Source organism: Catharus ustulatus, chromosome 14, assembly GCF_009819885.2.
Source record: "Catharus ustulatus isolate bCatUst1 chromosome 14, bCatUst1.pri.v2, whole genome shotgun sequence".
NCBI lineage: Eukaryota > Metazoa > Chordata > Aves > Passeriformes > Turdidae > Catharus > Catharus ustulatus.
The window spans coordinates 8,858,477-8,879,802 of record NC_046234.1 but is presented as its reverse complement, the minus strand read 5'-3'; the positions used below and the strand labels follow the sequence as shown (position 1 = coordinate 8,879,802).

General features: G+C 39.6%; 1 protein-coding gene across 1 annotated transcript in view; it reads right to left on the bottom strand.

Moving 5' to 3' along the window:
• The window catches only part of LOC117002818 (probable global transcription activator SNF2L1), a 33,204-nt gene extending 17,389 nt beyond the window's left edge, over positions 1–15,815 (bottom strand). Inside the window, exons 1-14 of the mRNA XM_033072274.1 lie at positions 15,671–15,815; positions 11,887–11,973; positions 9,461–9,627; positions 8,425–8,525; positions 8,226–8,326; positions 7,761–7,940; positions 6,384–6,539; positions 6,008–6,139; positions 5,191–5,259; positions 4,339–4,448; positions 3,454–3,680; positions 2,795–2,916; positions 2,248–2,400; positions 754–886 (exon numbers count right to left, since the gene is read on the bottom strand). Of these exons, the coding sequence (XP_032928165.1) occupies positions 754–886; positions 2,248–2,400; positions 2,795–2,916; positions 3,454–3,680; positions 4,339–4,448; positions 5,191–5,259; positions 6,008–6,139; positions 6,384–6,539; positions 7,761–7,940; positions 8,226–8,326; positions 8,425–8,525; positions 9,461–9,627; positions 11,887–11,973; positions 15,671–15,757 (1,825 nt within the window). The 5' untranslated portion in view covers positions 15,758–15,815. The remainder of the gene's footprint in view (positions 1–753; positions 887–2,247; positions 2,401–2,794; positions 2,917–3,453; positions 3,681–4,338; positions 4,449–5,190; positions 5,260–6,007; positions 6,140–6,383; positions 6,540–7,760; positions 7,941–8,225; positions 8,327–8,424; positions 8,526–9,460; positions 9,628–11,886; positions 11,974–15,670) is intronic.
• Positions 15,816–21,326: the final 5,511 nt, after the last annotated feature.

The following is a 21,326-nucleotide window of genomic DNA, read 5'->3' as shown; positions in this document are numbered from 1 at the left end:
CAAGCCATAACACAAAACATTTCACATTCAGATAATCTGAATTTTACGTTTAAGATCTAATTCTTACAAAGTTAGCTGAACTTTCAGGATCACAATCTTGTCTCAAGACGAAAAATTACAAAGTATTCTATAATAACCACTAGGAAGTGCTTGACATTTTCAACATTCACATCACTGGTTTTAGCCCAATTTTCTAATTATTTTTCTCAAAATTTGAATTTCTGTCCCAGAATTTCACTTACCCTATCTCTTCTCACGCTATCAAAATTTTGACCATCATCCCTTCAGCAGCCCACCCTTTAGTAAATACAACCAACCCTAAAACTTAGCCTGAGTACCTTAGTTTTGACAAACTATTCCTCTAAGTGCTTCTAAACAAAAATAGAGGTGTTTTATTGTTCAGTTAACTCTTATGTGGTAAGAAGCATATGTATATAATTATTTCAACTGCCATGGAACATACCTGATTTTCTTTTTTTCCTTTCTAACATATCACAAAACTAAGTAACATCTATTTAGCTGTAGTTTACTCATTTAGACTCACTGTAAGTCTATGTCTACATTAACCAGGAAAACAATTTTAAAATAATTCAGCTGAACAAGTGAATACCTTGAACATTAGGTTGATTTAGTACACTGCTATTATACACAAGGCCTGCTTTCTCTTAACACTGTACATTTGTACAGTTATTTAACCATACTTTAAGGGACTGAACAATTTTGTTGCAGACAAACATATATAGCAGTTGATACCTTGTTGTATAACTATAGAGTCCAGTCTCAGTTTTATTTCAGCTCTTTCTACAATCCTCTCTTCAACAGTATTATCAGTGATAAGTCGAAACACCCGTACTGGTTTCTTTTGACCAATACGATGCGCACGATCCTAACAAACATAAATCAATGAGTTTCAGCAACAAGAACTCACAAGCAATAGACAGTTAGCTTGCAGATATAGCAGCCTCAAACTAGCATTGTACTTCTTGGTCCCTTGCCTATTCAAGAGCACAGATCACTATAAAACCAGTATTCTAATATTTACTTATATCTAGCTGTTACACTTTTGAGTCACTCCATAGCAATAAATGCATCTCCCTCGTTGTAAATCAAGATAACTGAATGTCTGTCCAGACTGCAGTTGGGAAGTGGACATAAAACAGTACATACATGCATACACTTGCATTGCTTTCAAATGAATTCTCTCACTTGACACAGATACTGATATTCTGCATCCCTGGCTTAAGCACATTAATTCCATGTGCAGAGTTTCTGCAGCCACAGCTCCAATACTGTGCTTGTCCCAATCCAGCAAATGAGGTTTATGACTGACACACTATATTCACTTGTAACAAAACTTGTGCTTATCCTCTCTGGAAAACATGTCGTTTTAAATTAAAAAAACAAAGTTTAACAGGTGTTCTTCAAGCTGTGGGTACCATAATTTTCTGACTGTCTTTAAACATGAGTTGTTAAATCTTTTACTCTCCTGCATAATATTAATTTCTTCCTGAAAACCCTACTCAAGTTCACAAATCACGCTTACAGTCTCCAGGAAGTTGGTCAACTATTGGCAGTCAACATGCATATCTAAAGAATGAGCTAGTCATATTTAATATTTGATGTGTTGAAGTGCATTAAACCACTGAACAAATACCCATCCTCCTAATCATGCAAGAAGGATCACATGAGTTTTATTCCACATGAAACAAAATACAGATTTGTAATTAGTGTATTTTTTTTACATTCAGCACTCAGAAACAGAAGATTTTTAGTAGGTTTAACCCAAAGGTAACTTCCCCCACCCCTGGCATCACCACCAAAGGCCTTTATGCTTATGTAGAAACAAAAGTAAAGGCATAAACTTCCCAAATGAGAGGAGAATAAGGCTGCATGCTTTTTAATTATCTGTTATTATTTTGGAAACAGTTCTCTATTATTCATCTACTGTTCTCTTCTGAAAAGACAGAATTAAGAATATACTTCTATTAACAGTATTGATACAGCATTTTGATAGAAGTAATCTCTGATTATGAAAATAATTCAGACAAATCTTTACAGACAAAAATCTACAATTTCCTCCACAAATTCTGTTCACGCTCTTTTATTCAATTCCTTTGTTTCTTGGTATTGTCTTGTGTATATAAAAAAATGAAGAAAAATAACAAAAATGCAAGTTCCAAAAACAGCTATACAAAATAGAACACTGACAACTTAAACAAACAAATGTGTATTAGGGAGTTAACTCACCATGGCTTGCAGATCTACTTGAGGGTTCCAATCTGAATCATAGAGAATAACCACATCAGCAGTTGCCAAATTAATTCCAAGACCTCCAGCTCTGGTACTCAGCATGAAAATGAATTTACTGCTGTTGGGAGCATTAAATGTGTCAATTGCTTCCTGAAAGGAAAAAAAAAAAAAAAAAAAAAACCAAAAGGTGTCACTAAAGTATCAGATCTTTCAAACAAGTTTCCAGTATGTTGGTGGGTTTCCAATTCAATTTCTTAACATTTCTTTAAAATTTACACAATTTTCATATAAAAAAATAATTTTATCAAAGTAAGAAACTTTATGTTTGGACAGGTGAGAAAATTCATACCGACTCCACAATATACTGTAGTTTTAATTTAGCTGAGGATCAAATACAACATGCTGTGAACTTTGGTTAGGAAAAACACACCATTAGCAGCCTATTAAAAACTGCTTTAAATAGTGATCTAGCTACGTACATGTATGTAAATAATAACCCACTAACTTAAACCAGTCTTTTCTCGTTTGCATACATCTTTCCCACCTCTCTTTCCTCATGTGGTGTCTGCCCATCAAGTCTGCAGTACTCATAACCACGCCACATGCAATAGTCTTCCAAAATATCCAGCAAGCGAGTCATCTGACTGAACAGCAGAACTCTGGAACCTGACAGAACACAAAAGGTTTTGACATTCATGCTATGTTTTCACATTGATTTTATCACAGAGCTACTACAGAAAATTTATGTTAAATACTCTTTACTATGTCTAGCTTAAATAAGTGTGTCTTCTGAAGTTACTTTTCTGGTAGTGATTCAACCACTCAAGAACATTATTTAATAAATTATACAGGAGAAACAGATAATCAAAGAAACAGAACACTTCAAGCCATTGCAAGGAAATCTGGTGCTGACTGACCTGCATAGATGAAGTAACACTAACACTAGAAATTTTCTTACAGGAAGGAGAAGGGAGGCTCTACCCTGCCTTTCCTTCTGCTTCTCCATAGTTTTAGTTTTACTCATCATTCCCATAAGATTTCTTTCCCTTCATGTGTTAAGATCTACAGAAGATTAATTTTCAAGAAGAACGTTTCAGAAAGTGATGAATACATTTGCTGCAGGAAAGGTTAAACCTGTGGTATTTTGGAAAGCTACTTTAACTTGCAAAGAGCATTCACATCACTGCTGTCCACAGTACTCACCCTGCTCTCTGAGTTTTGCCAGCAGTTTATCCAAAACTAGCATTTTACCACTGTTGGTGATGAGATGAGTATCAGTGGTGTAAGGAGGGCCTGGCTCAGCACCATCAAACAGGTAAGGATGGTTACAGCACTTCCGCAGCTGCATCAGAATATTCAGCAGACGCATCTTATCCATTTTGCCAGCTGAATTCAGGATATCAATATCTTTCATCAGGATCCTGGTATACCTGAGGTTTTAAGGGTAGTTTTGAACAACTTTCTGTTTTTTACTTGAATGAATGAAACCCTGCAATACCCCAATTCTTATTTCTGGATGTGGGAGTTTATATAACAATGAGCTATATTATTATGAAACTTGGCAAAAACTGATTGATAGTAAGGATTTATAAATCTGCATCTAAATATGAAAGGGAATCTCTCTGCAAGTGACAACCGTCCTTCATTCACTGGATTATTTTACACTTCCATTTTGGTAGTACAAAGTGGATTAAAAATATCACTTATTTCACAGAAACTGCTACACCAACCTGGCACCTAGACTCATGCCTCTTCTGGGTATGTAGCTCCTCAAGGTTTTATTCTAATTTCAGGTAAGGCTTTTTGGTGCATACATATTTGGATCAAAGGAGGAAGCTTAGGAGGCATTTGTTCTTTCAAATAAATTTAAGGAACAAAAAAAGTTTGTGCTTTCTTCCTCCCAGCTCTTTTCATTACACTTCCTGAGCTCCCTGAAACTTGTGCATTTTTTACAAAAGCCCTAAGACAGCTATAATTAAGTTTCTATATCTGACTGTCTCAACATGAAACTATAAGGGAAAAAAGTATCAGTGTGAAGAGATACAGTGTTTATCAAAAATGAATCTTACTTTGATGTAAATAACTCACCATTCTCTCTGCATTTTGCTGAGCCCAAGATAAATTTTTACTTCTTTCTTTGGAGGTAAACTCTTTTCTACTTCACCTTTTATGCGACGTAAGAGAAATGGCTTTAAAACCTACACAAATTAAGATGTTTTACACAGATAAATGTAGAAAATTGTCTGCCACAAATAGAAAATTAACAGATTCAATTATCTGATATTTATTCAGAACTGATCTGTATCTATTGCTGTCATGGTGACTCCATGAGAATAATTCTGCTAAATTCTGCAAACTGAAGTTATCCAGCATTGACTAGACTCACACATAAATATGTGTATCCGTATGTAAGGATTGCCATAATCATCCCAGTTGTTATCTTAAGAAGGGACCAAACCCATAAGTTTATAAAATCTAATCCTCTTTAGCATAAGCCCTGTTTCATTTCCACTAGCAGGGACAAAATACCAACATTTCAAGTATAAGCCATGCATGTTATAGTTTCTCTGACCTCCTCTGCTACTGCAAAAAAATGCCTCATCTCATGCACAGTAAAACAAAGGTAAAGGCATGCCTGTATTCAGACTAGTATGATGTGTATCAGAGTACTATTCACAATAATAAATGGTTTCAAAAAGATGTCAAAATTCTTCATTTTTGTATTTTAGGTTCAGATTTTGTCTGCTTCAAACAGTAACACACAAAAAGTAGTACCTATGGTAGGAAGCTTAATTCATGAAAACACTGCTAGGCATTCCTGTAACTAAACACCTTCAAGTTCATCTTTTCAGCTTAGAGATGAAGGTGAAAATAATGTGGTTTTCTTCTTTACAGCATGCATGCTAATGGTGACATGTGATTACAGCTTTCATTACTTACAGCATGAAGTCTTTCTACAAGTTTCTGATCACCGAGACAATTTTTAGTGTCAAACCATGAGTCAAAATCCTGTGGTGAGAAACAGCACAATTGGTATGAAGAGTTTATCTCCTGTACTTTTAACAGACACATATTGACTCTTTCATTCCAGCTGAGAGTGGCATAAATCTTGATACAAATTACTTCTGTGAAAGCAAAATCAGTCTGCAATTCTGTGCCATCTCCCCTGGTATGTTGTAACATTTGAGTCAACTGCATCACTCTGCAGACAAAATACTATTATACTCTGCTTAATATAAAACAACTTTCCATGCTCATCACTGCAGTGTCCAAGTGCTTCCCTTCAGTTCTTATGTGATGATAGGGCAAGAAGTTAAAAAAAAAAACAGCCTGAATCCTTGAGGAAAATTAGATGGACAGTAGAGCAAAAGTAACATAAGCACATAATACAAGCACAAAGAAATGTTAACAGTAAAAGAGAAGAAAGATTACTCAAGTTCTAAATTAAAAAAAAAAAAAAAGGCTATTTGGATGCTCCATATTCTTCATACTTCATTACTTATTCAAATCTTGCATAATTCTTGAACTGTTTAAAGTATTACATTTGCTATTAATGGTCTGAGGCTTCATCCACACCAGCAGAATGCACAGTTCTAACTAGGCAGAGTAAAAGAAGTAGTCTACAGTAAGCCACAGAGCTTTTCCTGACCCTGATCATGCACAACGTCCATCTCCTGCTAGGTTGGTCATTCTTCTCCTCTACTGACAGCAGCCTGGGACCAAAATAACAACATTGTACCTCCAACCATCAACTTACATCTGCAGAATTGAAGACATCGGGTAAAAGGAAATTGAGTAATGCCCACAGCTCATGGAGATTATTCTGTAAAGGAGTTCCTGTAAGCAGCAATCGATTTGTTGTCTTGAACTCACGTACGATCTCTGACAGCTGCAAACACAACAGAGTTATCAATACCATCTACCCTAAAGCACAGTGAATCAGTTTTTGAAACCTAAAACAATGTCAATTAAACTCAAGAGACAGTGAGCTACCTATGAAATTCATAATAAGCACCCAATAGCGTATCGCTTCTATTTCAAAAACACCACATCTAAAACTTAAAATCTGCTCAAATCAGATGCATCTTTTTGTATTGAACTAACTTCAATGTATCAAACAATTTCAAATTTACCTTAGACTTCTCATTCTTTATTCTGTGGGCTTCATCGATTACCAGGTATCTCCAGTTAAATTTCTTGAAGACTGATTTCTCTTTGATTACCATTTCATATGATGTAACACAAACATCCCATTCACCAGGCATCATAACATCACGGATAAATGCAGCCTAAAGCATAAGAAATGGATTAATAAATATTTATAAATATGAACAATTTTTATGGCATTCAGGGAAAGCTATCTCCACCACCTTAACTGATGCACTAAACTAGTACACAAAAGACTGAAACATCTTCTCAATAACTGAAAGTTACTGTAACAAAAGCTTCCAATACTTTGTACTTTCAGCACAGAGAAGGCTGGAGTTAAGCAAAACACAAATTAGTTCCTACTCAAAATTAACTATTTGCTCTTCAGCATAATTTCTCTGTAATTCAAATAGAGTACATACAACCAAAAGGGGAAAAACTTTCTAAATTAACTTGTCCAAAGATACAACCCACAAAAGTGTATCAAAACAACTCACACAGCCTACTCCCAACTAACCTCTCTCTTCCCCAAAGACCTCTCTTCTGTCCCATCTCTGTTTTGCAAGGCACATATCAAGGAATATAAATCATTTCACATGAAAGAATATCAATCCATAGGAAAGCCATGCAGACAGGCCTCACCTGGTTTACCTGAGACCATTTCCTCTTGTTCTACCACTTACAAAAACAAGTTCCCTCAGCTGCTCCTCCTAAGCTCTGTCCCCTTCTCTGAACACACTCCAGCACCCCAATGTCACCAGTGCCCAGTACAGGGGGACAGTCACTGGCCACACTGCCAGCTCCTATTCCATTTCTACCCTCAAGCAATAACAGGCAGCCATGCAATCCCTATGAGCAACCGCAGAATTCACAGAAACACCCAGCTCCTTCACCCCCTTCGGTTAGAAAAACATTCCATATCTATTTTAAGGTCTTCACAATGAAAGATTAAAAACTCTACAACAGAATCCTAGGTACAAGGTCAGGCAGGTTTATAAAATACAAGAGTGGGAAAAGTCACCTGAAAAAGGTGAAGAAAGAGGTAAAAAATGTGAGTGCAATAAAGAAAATTGAGTACCCACTGTCACATTACAAATATGGAAGAGATAAAAAATAAATGCAAAAAGCAAAGAGAAAGACAACAGAAAAACAGGTAACTCAAAGAGCTGTACTAATACTTTGTCTACTGATTTTCAATTTTTCCTCATAGTCACAAGCACAATGTTTTGCATTTTCATAAATATAGTTAAAGATTACTAAAATATACTGTAACTAAGGAAATAACTTAGGGAGAATTCCATGTACCCAACTGCTATTTTTTGCCAAATAATGCAAACATTTCAGAAATGCAGAACACTTACTCTGGCATCTTTGTCTCCAATAAGGCAAACAGCACGTAAAGATGGAACCCAGCGCTTAAATTCATTCATCCAGTTATGCAAAGTTGATTTTGGAACCAGTACCATGTGTGGCCCAGGAATGTTTCGGTAATGCTTCAGATAGCCTAATAAAGCTATTGTTTGCAGAGTCTTACCGAGCCCCTGCATTGACAAAGGGGGAAGGGGAGGAGAAAGTTGCTAAAGTGAAATACCATAAAGAAATATTTTCAAAGCCTTTTCTTATTATATAATTCTGCCATCTGTTTAAAGCAAACTACACAAAAAAAATGTTTGCAATAGAATTTCTTTCATTACAATTTCAGATTTGAAAACCAGACTGCTGTAGAATGAAGCATACTACTGCACATACATGAAATACTGTAAGCACTTCAACGTTCTATTTTGCTCAATAATTACCACCAAAAAAATCAAAATACTACTGCTTACCATTTCATCTGCCAGAATGCCATTAACTCCATTTTCATAGAGTGAGATCATCCAGTTCAAACCTCTAACCTGATAATCTCTTAATGTTCCTCCTTTCACATCTGTAAATGTAAGATTCTTCTAAGTAGAAATTTTAATTGCAATCTGTTCAGATCTCAATTACATGACACCAATGAGAGAACTGTTAACCCATTCTTACATGAAGGAGACTCCTCAAACCGAATGCACACATTGGACGTTTTCCGACTCTCAGACAAGAGTTCTTCATCCTCCTCCTGCTCTGTGCGCCTGTGGCGGTACCTAAAGAAAGGACCCAACACTGCTGTGTGAACAAAATCACTTCAAAACACTGCTACAAACTCCAAAGACAAATCACAACAGAAGCAATCACTGACCCACAGTGGGGATGTTCTGGTGTCCTGACCAAACTCTCATCCTGTTAATATGTTATTCCAGGTTTAAGTGCAAAGGTTGATATGAAGCCCTCTCTGTCAGAGCCACAACTGTAATCTGACAATACCATGAGTTCTCTGGGGCATTTTTTAATGAGCAACATATAAATGCAAGACACATCAGTGATGGCCTTAGACTCAATTATTTGGTAATTACAAAGTTCAGAAAAATCACATTCAAATTTCTAAAAAGTTTAAATTTCTAAAATAGAATGACATTTTGAAAACATTAAAAAAATAGGGGCTTTTTATTATTTGTTTTTTATTTCAAGACCTCTCAGAAGCACCACAGGCAGGCTCTGCTGCAATACTAACACAGACAGACCAGTGGACAGAGTCAGTTGGTGCTGAGGATCCAACATCCCCACTACACAAGACACTGCCTTGTCATAATCTGGTCTTGCCCCACGCTGGTCTCACTGACTGGTCCACTACCAGCTGGGTCACATCAGGTGGGTTTCTGGAGTGCCCCTTCAGCATCATGGAAAAGAAATTCCATTTGTGTGCTCCAAAGTCACCCCACAACACAGACCAAAGCCTTTCACATGGCAAGAATCAGGCAACTTGCTTTAAAAGTGCATTTCTGATCCAAGGTCACACTTACATTGATGGAGCAGATGCTTTCAAACCAACCAGCTTTTAAAGAAATTGATGCACCACCAACAGGAAATTATCTGGATTTACTGAAAGTACAATTTCTATGTGCAATCTCTAAACAGATTATGCTAAAAACTCTTGAGTTGTTTGAATGTGCAAGAAGATAGAAATAAAAATAAAACATACTCCCCAGCTGAAATCAAACTCTGTTTTTCATCCTTCTTCATCCGTGGCCGTCCCAGCTTGACTTTTAGCGGAGATGTTGGTGATTTTTGTGCTGCAGGTTGAATAAAATGTGCAAAAAGTTCTGTCTGCTTCAGGAGGAATTCAAACCTTTTTGCTCGATCTGCTTTCTAGTTTCCAAAGTGGAGAAGAGAATAAAATAAAAAAAGAAAAATAAGAAAAATAGATGACTCTTCCTTAAAAAAATGTAGTTAAGAAACAGAATTCAGACACTCATGAGAACAACTTCTATGAGGAAAGACTGACAAGACCATCTGTTAGACAACTCAGAGGGCTACAATTGTGAAAAAGAGCTGGAGCTGCTTCATGGCACACCAGCAGTGGTGAAGGGATGCTTTAATCTTCTGTAGACAAAAGATAAAGACAAAAGTAACATAATGACTTACAGTAAGGGATGAAATCATAACCTTGCTCGTTAGTGGCAGAACTTTTATCAGCTTCAAGGCTATCAGGATTTGATCAAAGACAACAATACAGTAGCTCTGCTTTTAGAACTATTTCTGAAGCAATAGTTCTGTATTATTTCTGCTTTCATTCAAGTTTGTGAATTTTCCTGTCAGATTTCAAATTTCAAGCATTTCTGTTCTGCCATCTCAATGAGGCATGTGCACTTCACTATGTCACACAGCAAAACAGCCTTCCTTATATTTAGAAAATATGTTACAACATTTTTTAAAAAAATATTATAAAATCCAAATTTTGAGAGAATGCAATTGTTATTGTATGAGAAATCTAAGCATCATGTAACACTGTACCCATATAAGGCAATTTCCATCATTTACATATCATGATATAAACGACAGAAGTGAAACTACAGTTCTGCACTGCAACCTTTCCAAGAAATACTCGACCCACAGAAAGCCTTTCTGCAGGTCACTTACACCAAGAAAGCTTCCCTCAACAGCAGAGCCGCCGACCAAAGAGCAGGGCAGCAACAACGATCCTGACGTGCAATGCACGATCTCGCCACACGAGGGCACTGCGTTTCTTTAACAGCATCCCACAAAGGAACATCTTTACTAAGATCTCCCGAGGGAAAAAAAACTATCACTTTTTCCACTCCCTTGCATTATTATTGGACCATTTCTGTAAACAACTTGAAAACCAAATAAAATGTAAATATCAAGTAAAACCTTTATGAAACGGAAATTCTAGGAAGGGGAAGTAGACACATTGATGTTTCTGATCATCGGTATAAAACCCATTCAGAGGATTCATAGTTAACAAAACACACCATCATTTTGACAAAATAATTATTCTTGGAAAGGACCTATATTGAATGACACAATACAATTTTCTACCTGCAATATTATTGGCTTAGTACAAGCAGTATGTTTTGATAAAACCATAAAGGTCTAGCTCACAACTGCACAATTGATAAAAGGTAGATTTTTTGATATCTAATCCCTTTGTCTCTTAGGACAACTGAACTAACACTGTAATTAGGAAAGCTGTAAAGTCATGCACTACTGTAAAGCAAGTTTAGCTGTTTACTCAATTCATTCTTGAAGAACAGATTCACTGTGGCTCTTCTCTGGCTAAATATCAGATATTCATACACATAGGTATCGATTTTTCTATGTCTAACAGTTATATTCTTCCCTGACTTCTGTGATATCCCGTCCTCTCAGACTCTATTGCCATTATCAGGCATACAGTTAACTTTAAAGCTTTTAAAAACAATACAGGATAGAGGTACCACTTTAAACCAAGAACTTCCTACAAATGTCATTCAAGGAGTCAATGTCCTCTTGGTTTTTGCCTTTTTGTAACACAGAAGTTACATCTCCTCTCCAGCACTACAAGCTCCAACACTGGGGTCATGATCCTCTTTTGCACTGTTATGGCACACACATTATAGAGCATTTAAATATTTTTAAAAATACGTTTTTATATCAGAGAAACTGGCAGCTTCAGTATTCCAGTTAAGTAAGAAGTTGCTTAAGGGTGCCTCTGACATGACTCAAGGAGTCATCAAATAAACTGGCAGACACAGACTCAAAACAAAATGGGGAGAGTTCTAAATATAAAATGTCATTGAATAGTAACTCCTCACCCCAGATGGGCGGGGATAACAAAAAAAGAAACCACAAACCCAAAAATCCACTGACAACTACTGAGCATAAAAAACACAGGCCACAACTCCAAAAATCATGCAGATGAAAATACTTGGATGGGATAGTGTCACGACCTGACCTGTTAGTCACTGTGAGAAACACAACATGGGCCTAGACATCCAAATGAATCTGGATTTGTTTTTCTTTTCTGACACATCCAGGCTGCACTAACTCCTTGTAACTGTGCTGATCCTGTTCCAACAACCAAGTGTCATAAAAAGCGGCAGTATGCTTTGTCATGAAAGCACTTACCATCTTCTCTTCATATTCTGGGTCAACTTCTTTGTCAGGTCTAGCTGCCTTTGGAGGAAGTTTGAGTTGAAATGGGGGATCATTTTTCTGGAATTCAAAAGTTAAACATTTTATAAATACCAGTTTATTTACTTTTTTAGCAAAATGTATCAAACCGAACAAACCTACAAACAGCAAGACAAGCATGCTACTTTTAAAAAATAATTATTTGAAAATGAAATGAGTGCATTAATCATAGCATTTCACCCAAAGCAAAACCTCATGTCCACATGAAACTAAAGATCCTCATATTTATCTCCACAAGTAGGATCCAAATTGAAAGAAATAACTGAAAGAGCACAAAGTTTAATCTTTCACAGAGATCTCACTGTAAGTGCAAAATTAAGTTTAATATCTTGAAAAAATATTTTTAAAATTTTAAATTTTTTGGTTTCTAAATGTCAAATTCCTAACTGTAAGCTCCTGGCACTTGCATTTTGGTTGGGTTTTGTGTGTTTCTGCTTCTAGAAGAATAGTCACAAGTCAATTGGAAACACAGTTTAACTACACTTAACCATTAACCTAGGAAGACACACAACGAACCAATTCAATCCATGCCTCAACAACTCCATGGTAACTCTCAGACAGCTGAAGAAACACCTCATTTACTATATATGAAAGAAATCTAAGGAATTGTAACTAAAATGGCTGACTTTTGTAGTTTATGAGATTGATATCTGCCTTCAGTTGTGAAGCTCAAAGCACAATTATATTGTTATTTTTCCCTCCCTAATTTAGGAGAACTTTCCTAATTGGTCTTTGAAATATACCAATAAAAATAAATCTATTTTGAAATGCATTATATTATAAAAATGCTTTTAAGAGCTCTGAATAAACTGAAAGTAGCTGCCAGAGTGCATGTCTGCATAAAATGTAACAGTGCAAAGCATTAATCTTCTGTAAGTGCTTTTAGTATCAGACTACTATTAAATACATTAAATTAAAATAATAATTACACTGAACTATTCAGGGTCCAATAGCAAAACCAGGTCCAAATGGTACCAAATATGAAATAATCTGTCAAGCAACACTACATTTAAATTTCAGAACTGTTACTGATAAATACAGATGAAATGCCAGCTTCTTCTTTAAGCACAGTCATAAAAATGGGAGGAATATTTTCTGAAGTCAGAGATTACTGTTTCAAGTTTGGCCCAAAGCCATAATTCTCTGCAGAGGTAAACAGTACTAAGCGTATAATGAAACTGCTTGACAGCTTAACAATTTTACAAATGCTCCAGCTCACCTTTGCAAGGCCAAATGTTGCAAATAGGTAGCATTAGAAATATTCTATTCACTTAAATGTTTTTCAATCATACAGGAAAATCAGCTCATCTCAGAAAGCAAAGTTACTGCAACATGAGCAGGTAATATAGATGTGTATAAAGAGAGACTGACATTGCCAATATCAGGTCCATTCCTTCAACTGAAGTGTCAAATTATTCCTTAAATGAAAACAGATTGACAGTAGGCCATTTCAGGCATCTTCCTCACTTGCCCAAGAAATAAATTAGATAGATAAATGTGTTACTGGGAAAAAGCTGTCTATCTCAGGTAAGTATGATGTTTCTTCAAGCAGAGCAACTCAACATTATGAGAATCCCTTAAAACTGAAAGTTTTCCAAGTAAATTGCAATGCAATATTATCTTTCTAAACCCCAAGGTAAAGAGTTGCAATGCTAGTTCTGCTGTCACTCAGATTTTCCCAGAAGGATAAAACTTATGGTGGCATACAAACCAAATTTATTCTGAAATAAGTATTTCCGAATAAGACACTCTGAGTTACAAGAGTAAATGAGCTGACATATTATTGCAGTCACAGCACAATAAAATGACATTTTACACCTTACCCTTCAAAACACACTGTTCCTACCCCTCCCCCTCTTCTTATTGCAGTGTTTCTGTTGAATATTCATGGCTTAATAGTATCAGAAATAACAAACAGGAGATTATCAAAAGCCAGTGAATGAGATAAGATATGCATCCCTGTGCCCCTCCTCTTCCTCACAACTCCCAACGGGGAGAATATGCTGCAGATTTGCCAAAGTACTGCTCTGTCCTAGTGGAGCCAGGCAGGCAGAGACAGGCATCATACCCAGAGCTGCTTCTGCACAATGCTCTGACAATTACTACATTTTGATATAAGAATGCTTCCCCCTAACAACTGGGCCATGCAACTTCATACAACACAAAAACATAAAATACTTCAGCAAGTCTGAGAGTTTTTCCCTAGAAACTTTACACAATGCATCTTCATCGCTTAGAGGGCTGACTTGTCAGGTAATCAGGACAGCAGAAGTCTCAATGTAATTCACCACCACAAAAGCACTTTCATTTTTAACTCGGTAAACTCACCAGCAACAATTTGTCTCTACTCTAGAAACTATTTCCATTATAAATTAAACAATCACCTGAAAAATGGTGTCATTTAAACATCTTACAACATCCAGGCAGCACTTTCAAAAGATCCTGAGTATTCAAAGGATACAAAATAATACTCCCCTTAAAATCTCTAATAACTACCCTAAACAGATTCAGGCTGAGAGATTTCTGTGCAGACAGTTCAACAGTCCCAAAGTGAGGAGGCCCCATGAAGACCTAAATAAACAACTGGGAACAAGAACTGCTGCTGCTTTAGTTGACTTTAGTCTACCAACTTGTGCTACTGAAAACTCTGAACAAATGCACTAAGAATAATTAGGATTCCTTCTGTGTTTAACTCACATATTTCCACAAGGTGGAAATACTTTCCCAAATAGTCACTAACACAATTTTGGTAGTAAAACAAAGACTATTTATAAAGTAAAACACTGAGAGGGGAGCAGAGCACAAGGTTGCATGACTGCCACTATTATGCAGATGCTGTAACTGTACAGTCGACATGCACAAAATTTTGCAGTGAGCTGTATACAACAGAGAAATAGCCTTTAAACATTTTCCTTTGAGAAACCAAGTAAAGTTCAGGATTACACTGCACTGTGCCCCATAAGTGCATACATAATAAAGCTTCAAGCATTCGTTATAGGCAAAATGGAGTGTCAGTAACTGGGATAAAAAATCTGAATGCACTGTTATCAGCAGTTCTGCAATCTTCTCCAGTATCATAAACATATGATGCACGGTTCTCATTCTTACTAAGTTTTTTCCAAGATCAATTCTTCGGGTTAAATCTTGTTCTGTTTCCAAGGCTACCTGAATACGTCACTTTCTACATGCCTTGTGTCCTCCTCCCAAAAAGCAGGAGAGGCGGCTGGCAGCCGTACGTGTTCTCTCGGGGGTGCATTGTGCATCACCGCACAATCCGAGCCGGGCAGGGGCAGGCCCTGACCCCTGTCAGTGCAGAACTCCCCAGGCCGCCCCCGCGACACCCCGAGCCCCCGGAGCTCCCGACTCCGGGACACCTTTCCCCGGGGCACGGGGAAGGAAAGAGCAGGGCGGGGAGCTCCGGGAGACGGGCCCTGCAGGAGCTGGGGCTGGCAGGGTCCGCACGGCTCAGCGGCCCCAGCTGGGCCGGGCCGGGGGCATCGCAGGGCCGCGCGGACGGCGGCCGCTGCCTGGGCGATGCCGAAGGGCGGGCTCGGGGCCGGGGTGGGCCCGGGGGAGGCCGGCCCGCAGGGCCCTCGGGGCGGCGGAGGGGCCCGGACGGCCTCAGGGCCGAGGCGGCTAGGGCCGAGCAGCGGCTGCAGGAAGGGGCGACTGGGTCAGATGGCACCACCCGCTGGGGCCCCCCGGAGCGGAGCGGTACCTCCTCAGCGCCGGGCTTCTGCGCAGCGGCCGTGGCGGAGGATGTGGAGGCGCAGGGCTCCTCGGCGGGGCCGGGGCCCGGGTCCATGTTGAGCTCGGCGGGTGCCGGAGTCACGGGGGGCGGGGGCGGTCCCACCGCCCCTCGCGCCGGGCGGCCCCGCCCCTCGGCCCGGCCCGCGCCGCGCGGATCTCGCGATACCTCCGCGGGCCGGGCTCTCGCGCCGGCTGAGGCGGGCGGGGAGGGCCGGGCGAGCGGGCCCCGCTCGGTCCGGCACAGGGGGGCCCGGCGGCTCTGCCGCTCCCCTCCTCCCGAGTGACACCGCAGGTCTCAAGACAGAGAGCCAGGACGACTGCATAACGCCACAGACTGGCTTGGGGTCGAGTGGACTTCAAAGGTCATCTTGTTCCACCCCTCTGCCATGTGCAGAGACACTTCACACTATCCCAGGTTGCTCCAAGCTCTATCCAGACTGGCCTTGAACGCTTCCCGGGATCCAGGGGCAGCCACAGCTCTGCGAAACCTGTGCCACTGCCTCAACACCCTCACATGAAAACATTTATTATTAATAATCAATTCAAATCTCTCAGTTTAAAACCGTTTCCCCTTGTCCTATCTCCCCATGTAAAAAGTTGCTTTCCCATATTCATGAGCTCCATTTAACAACTGAAAGCATACAAGATCTTCCCCAGAGCAGGCGTATGTTGGAGCTTGGGTTTTCTTTTCCTTGTTACCTGTGGAATTCTTCCCACTGACTTGCTAAGAAATATTGATGGGTGGGTCCTTGAGATGGAGGAGGGGAGCTCCTCTGATTTTTGGGAGTTTCACTTGGAGGGACAGACACCCCAGACTGGACGCAGGTAAAAGGAGAGGGGGGCAGTTGCTCTCTCGCTCACTCTTGCCTCCAGAGGAGGAGGTCGCCGCTACCACTGCCATAACCCAGCCGGGAGCTGCCTCTTCTGCTGCTGCTGGGCCCCGCACCCCGGCCCTGCTAGGAGGCCCTGCCATTTCAGTGTGCTGTTTGCGAGCGTCCTGCTGGAGCTCCGGGACCGACACTGCCCCGGGGTTCCTGCAGCAAAGCCTCTCTTTTCCATCCCTTCCCGTCTGGGCCGTGCCGCCATCACCGCGTGCTCCCCGAGCTCGCGCCACAGCGCCCCCTGCAGCCGCGGGGGAATCATCGCACCTGCCCTGCCCCGCGGGAGCCACCAGCGCCCCTGCTGGCTGTGAGCGGAACTGCACCAACGGGGAAAGCGCCTGCGGCCCAGAGGAGCGTCACTGGGTGTGTGGTTCTGTTTGGTGTTAATTCCATAGCTGCTGTTTTGTTTGCCTTGTTATACATACTAGTAAAGAACTTCTATTCCTATCTTTATAAGGGCCTGAGAGCCCCTTAATTTCAAAATCATCATAATCAGAGGGAGGGGGTTTACATTCTCCAATCCGGGGGAGGTTTCTGCCTTCCCTAGCAGACACCTGTCTTTCCAACTGAGACAGATTTCATTTGAAAATTGCAATAATGAAGCCACTCAGTTTAGTTACTGGCAATGTACATATTTCAGACTGTCCCTGCAAGACATTCAGATTTTCAGCTGCTGAACTGTAACTTCGCTCATACTGCTAAAAAATCCCAAAAGAATCCTTGAGCTGGTAGACTTAAAAAACATACCTCCAAATTAGCTATGTTATCTGGTGGTTACTTACAGAGGCAGCATCATGAGCATTTTGTCCAGTAGCAGCAATGAAACATTAGCCAGTGGGCAGAATGAGCAAAAAACACTACTTCACTCCAGTAAAAAGCTCAGTAGCTATTATCAAAATATTTCTGCATAACTCAACAACTAAGCTGAGCAAATGGGTTATTGCAGATCTCATACACTGCATTTAGAAAAACTTCTGAGACCTCTTTTCCATCTATACATTGGTTCCAATGAAGTGCCAGTAACATGTGTCTGAACTGTGTTTGTGCCCACAATTGTCTGCAGTAGCCCTTCCACATGATTTATTTTTAAAAGCTTTGGGAGGTACATTTTTCATAGAGCACTCGAGAAAAGTGATGTGGCTGGTTTTGAAAGAGCACTCCAAATAGCTTTTCCAAGCAGCACTCTGTAGAAAATGAACTTTACCATTAACTATGAAAAGTCTCTAAGGTGGGAAAATTCCAGTCCATGACGTAGTTGCTCTTAACCTTTAGAGCAAATAGCACACTAACCATTTTTAATATCTGACTTTCCTTCTCCACTTTCAAATGCTTGAAGCTTCTGTTTATGCAAAACACTCTCAAGTGTTTGTCACAGCTTGTTTTTTCCTTGAAATTCACAGGAACATTGCATGCTGTACAAAACAATCGAGCTGCTGCTTTGATGAAAGATCTCCTTTGGCTATTTTTTGCTTGTGTGCTTCACATTTGCGTTTGACACTTTGCAGAGATGCTCTTAGCTGCTTCTCTTAAATTGTGCTATGGATCCTTGTGAATCTACAGCAGTGGCTGAAAAAATCAGTCACACCACAGTATTATCATATGACAATCTAATTAATTATTTTTAAAAAGTAGGAAGTGCTTAGTTTGTATACTAGATTTTGTAGTCATATTTGAAAAATTCTACTGAATATATCCAAATGGTCTGTTTTTTTGGTTTTTTTTTTCATGTGTTGGGAGGCAAGGGGCTAGTTTCCTGTTAACATTGTAGATTTAGCTATTAGCCCTTGTTTTCCCAGGTTTATTACTCTATATTTTACAGCCTGCCAGATACAATCACCAGGACTGAATGTGTGGTCTCCTACACACCAATTTAGCAGACCTCCTCTGCCCCACTTAGAAAGATGCCACTTAAACTGCATGATGAGAATTACGTTTTCTTGTCAGATTTAAAAAGAGAACTTGCAGGCTCACTGTTAACCACTTGTATGTTTTTAAACACTGCTGAAATATGTAAAGAGCTGATGAGATATGGATCCAGTGACATTTTTATATACTAGCCAGGTAATTCCATAAGATTTTAAAATTTTGGACAGTGATTACTCAACCTTTTCCAAAGAGGAGACTAATTGTAGCAGTCTTCATTTGTCTAGCACAGATATAACTGGGTTTGGGTAACTTCTTTAATAAATCTTAATATTCTGCAGAATTACTTTCTTGGCCAAGTTGCTATACAAGCCCCTTTCTGTGAGTTGATAAGCACTGGGCCTGTAAGCAGGCTGCTAAATTCACAAGAACAAGTAAACTCAACACACCAAGAATCTGCCAAATCCATGCAAGGCCACCAGCAGCAACAGGTTTGTAACTCAGACCACAGCTGAAGAGCAGTGGCTATGGCTGCTAACTGTAAATGAAGTGAGGGGATTGTGTAGGCACCTGCTGAAAAAAGAGGAGCCTTCAAAGACCTCCTGAGCCCTTTAGCAAGCAGGTGGGGTTTGCCTCCCAGCTGTCACACCAACCAAGTAACTCAGTGTTGATGAAATTGAACCATGAGAATGCACCGTGGGTATGGGGATCTGCTGTCAACAGTAAAACCTGCATTTGTAGAAAACAACAGCTTAAATAATAAAATGTGTCTTAGATGTCAGCTGTGATGCGTGTCTTAGCTGACTTGAAAATGCCATCTCCAAGTGGCCGTGCCGCTGTCTGGTGCCACCAGGTGGCAACACCGACCTGTGCTGGTCTGCGGGAATCCTGACTGGGGGATCCGGCAGCATGAGGACTGTTTGATCTGAATGCTGCTCAGTCTTGAAACTGATTTTATCAAGAATAGAGAAAAAATAATAAAAATTACTTTGTAAACCATCTTTTACTTGCTGTTGTTTAATTAACTCTGTAACTGTATCACGTACATATAGCACTTTCTCTTAGAACGGCAAAAGGGTTTTGTTAAGAAGGGCCTTGGGAAGGTAATATCCTGTTGCTCTGGGATCTGTTCACTCCCACATGCACATTCAGGAGGCTCTCCATTGAATGCCAGAGTCCAAAATCCACTTCTAGGACACTGATCATTTCTAGCTTAATCATACCAGCAATGAACTTAAACCACAGCTGTGCAATACATGGTAACTGTAAGCAATAAACAGCTTTATAATTCAGAAACCAGCAGGATTGGAAGTAACACAGGTATCTCTGGGGTATTTGCAAGCTGACTTGAATAGTTACCACCTTTGTCTCCAGGCCTACATCAGCTTCCAGGTGTGATCAACCACAGAAACCACATTACTGTGACTGCAGCAGTGTTACCATCTTGCTTACAATGCATATATGTAGTGTTGCTATTTTAATACTGCTTTAGTAACAGGTTATTTCTCTACAAGTAGCCTTGGCTATGTCCAGTACCACAGTTCTATGCATTCTTGCACTTACCTGTGCAGCCCTGTTTCATTCAGTTCTTTATTTCACAGGTTCCCTTCCAAGTTTACAGACTTCAGGGTTCCATATTATTTTCTTGTTCACAGGATTAGAAGGAAGCCTAGGAGTCCTCCTCTAGAGCTTACAATAAAGAAGGTACTTCAAAAGCGTGCTCTTGGTTTATGTGCCACTCATTTATAAGCCAGGTTTAGCTGAAGATGCCATTTCCAGGGATGTCCATGGCTGCAGGACTTTGCAGCAGCTGAGCAAATGAGAACAGCCCAGTTCATGGCTGCAAACAAATGCTTCCTGATTCTGCATCAGTGACATGTGCCCTAATAGATTGACATTGAGTATTCTTATAGAAAAGAGTTTGCTTTTTTTGTTGTTGTTGTTTGGGGGTTTTGTGAGGGTTTTTTTTGCTTGCTTCTTTTTTTTTTTCTTGTTTTTTTTCTCTTGTTTGTTGGGGGTTTTTTTGTGGTTCAGGCTTCATATCAACACATCAGTTTTCTGTATCAAGTCTTCATTTCACCCAACAGAGAGTCTCTGGTATTGCCAATAGGGTTTCCAAATGCAAGACCACATTCACCATTGGGAACTATAACAAAATAGCTAATGTGTCCTTTGTATCTGGTTCAAAGAGTTGATAGCTGTACAAATACTCTTTGTTTTTACAACTTTATCACAATATTACATTTTTAATCCAGGCTTTAGTAGCCAGAGCTTTATTGTGGTACTGGAAAATCTTCTAATATCCCTGTATTTCCCAGCCATGCAGGGTTTTTTGTTTGTTTGTTTGTTTGTTTGTTTGTTTGTTTGTTTGTTTGTTTGTGGTTTGTTTTTGGATTTTGGTTTGGTGTTTTTTTGTTTTTTTCTTTATGGCTGTGTGTTCATTTTCACAGTGGGACAGCAAGGAACTCTCACAGTTTGTGTTCCTGACCCCTTGCACTGTTACTGGTGTTTCTGCAGGTGGGCAATGGGTTAGTTCAAGATTCTAAAAAATAAAATTGATCCTAATAAAGAGAGTGATCAGCACAGACAAACAACTCAACTGCCCATGCACACAAGGGCCTGGGCCAATCCCGCAGCAAAACAGATGTAAGGCAAGAGGAAGGGTGGGATTGCAGCCACACTAATTTGTATCAGTTTAAACTACCATAACAAGGCTTTAATAAACACAGTTTTACAGCTGTTATTCTGTCCTGAGTGTCAGATTTTACCCACCTACAAACAATGATGTCATCCAGATATAACAATGATTGGTGATTCCTTTGCAGGTCATAAAATATTTCCTGTTGTAATAAGTTACTACTTTGCCAAAATCTGAGCATT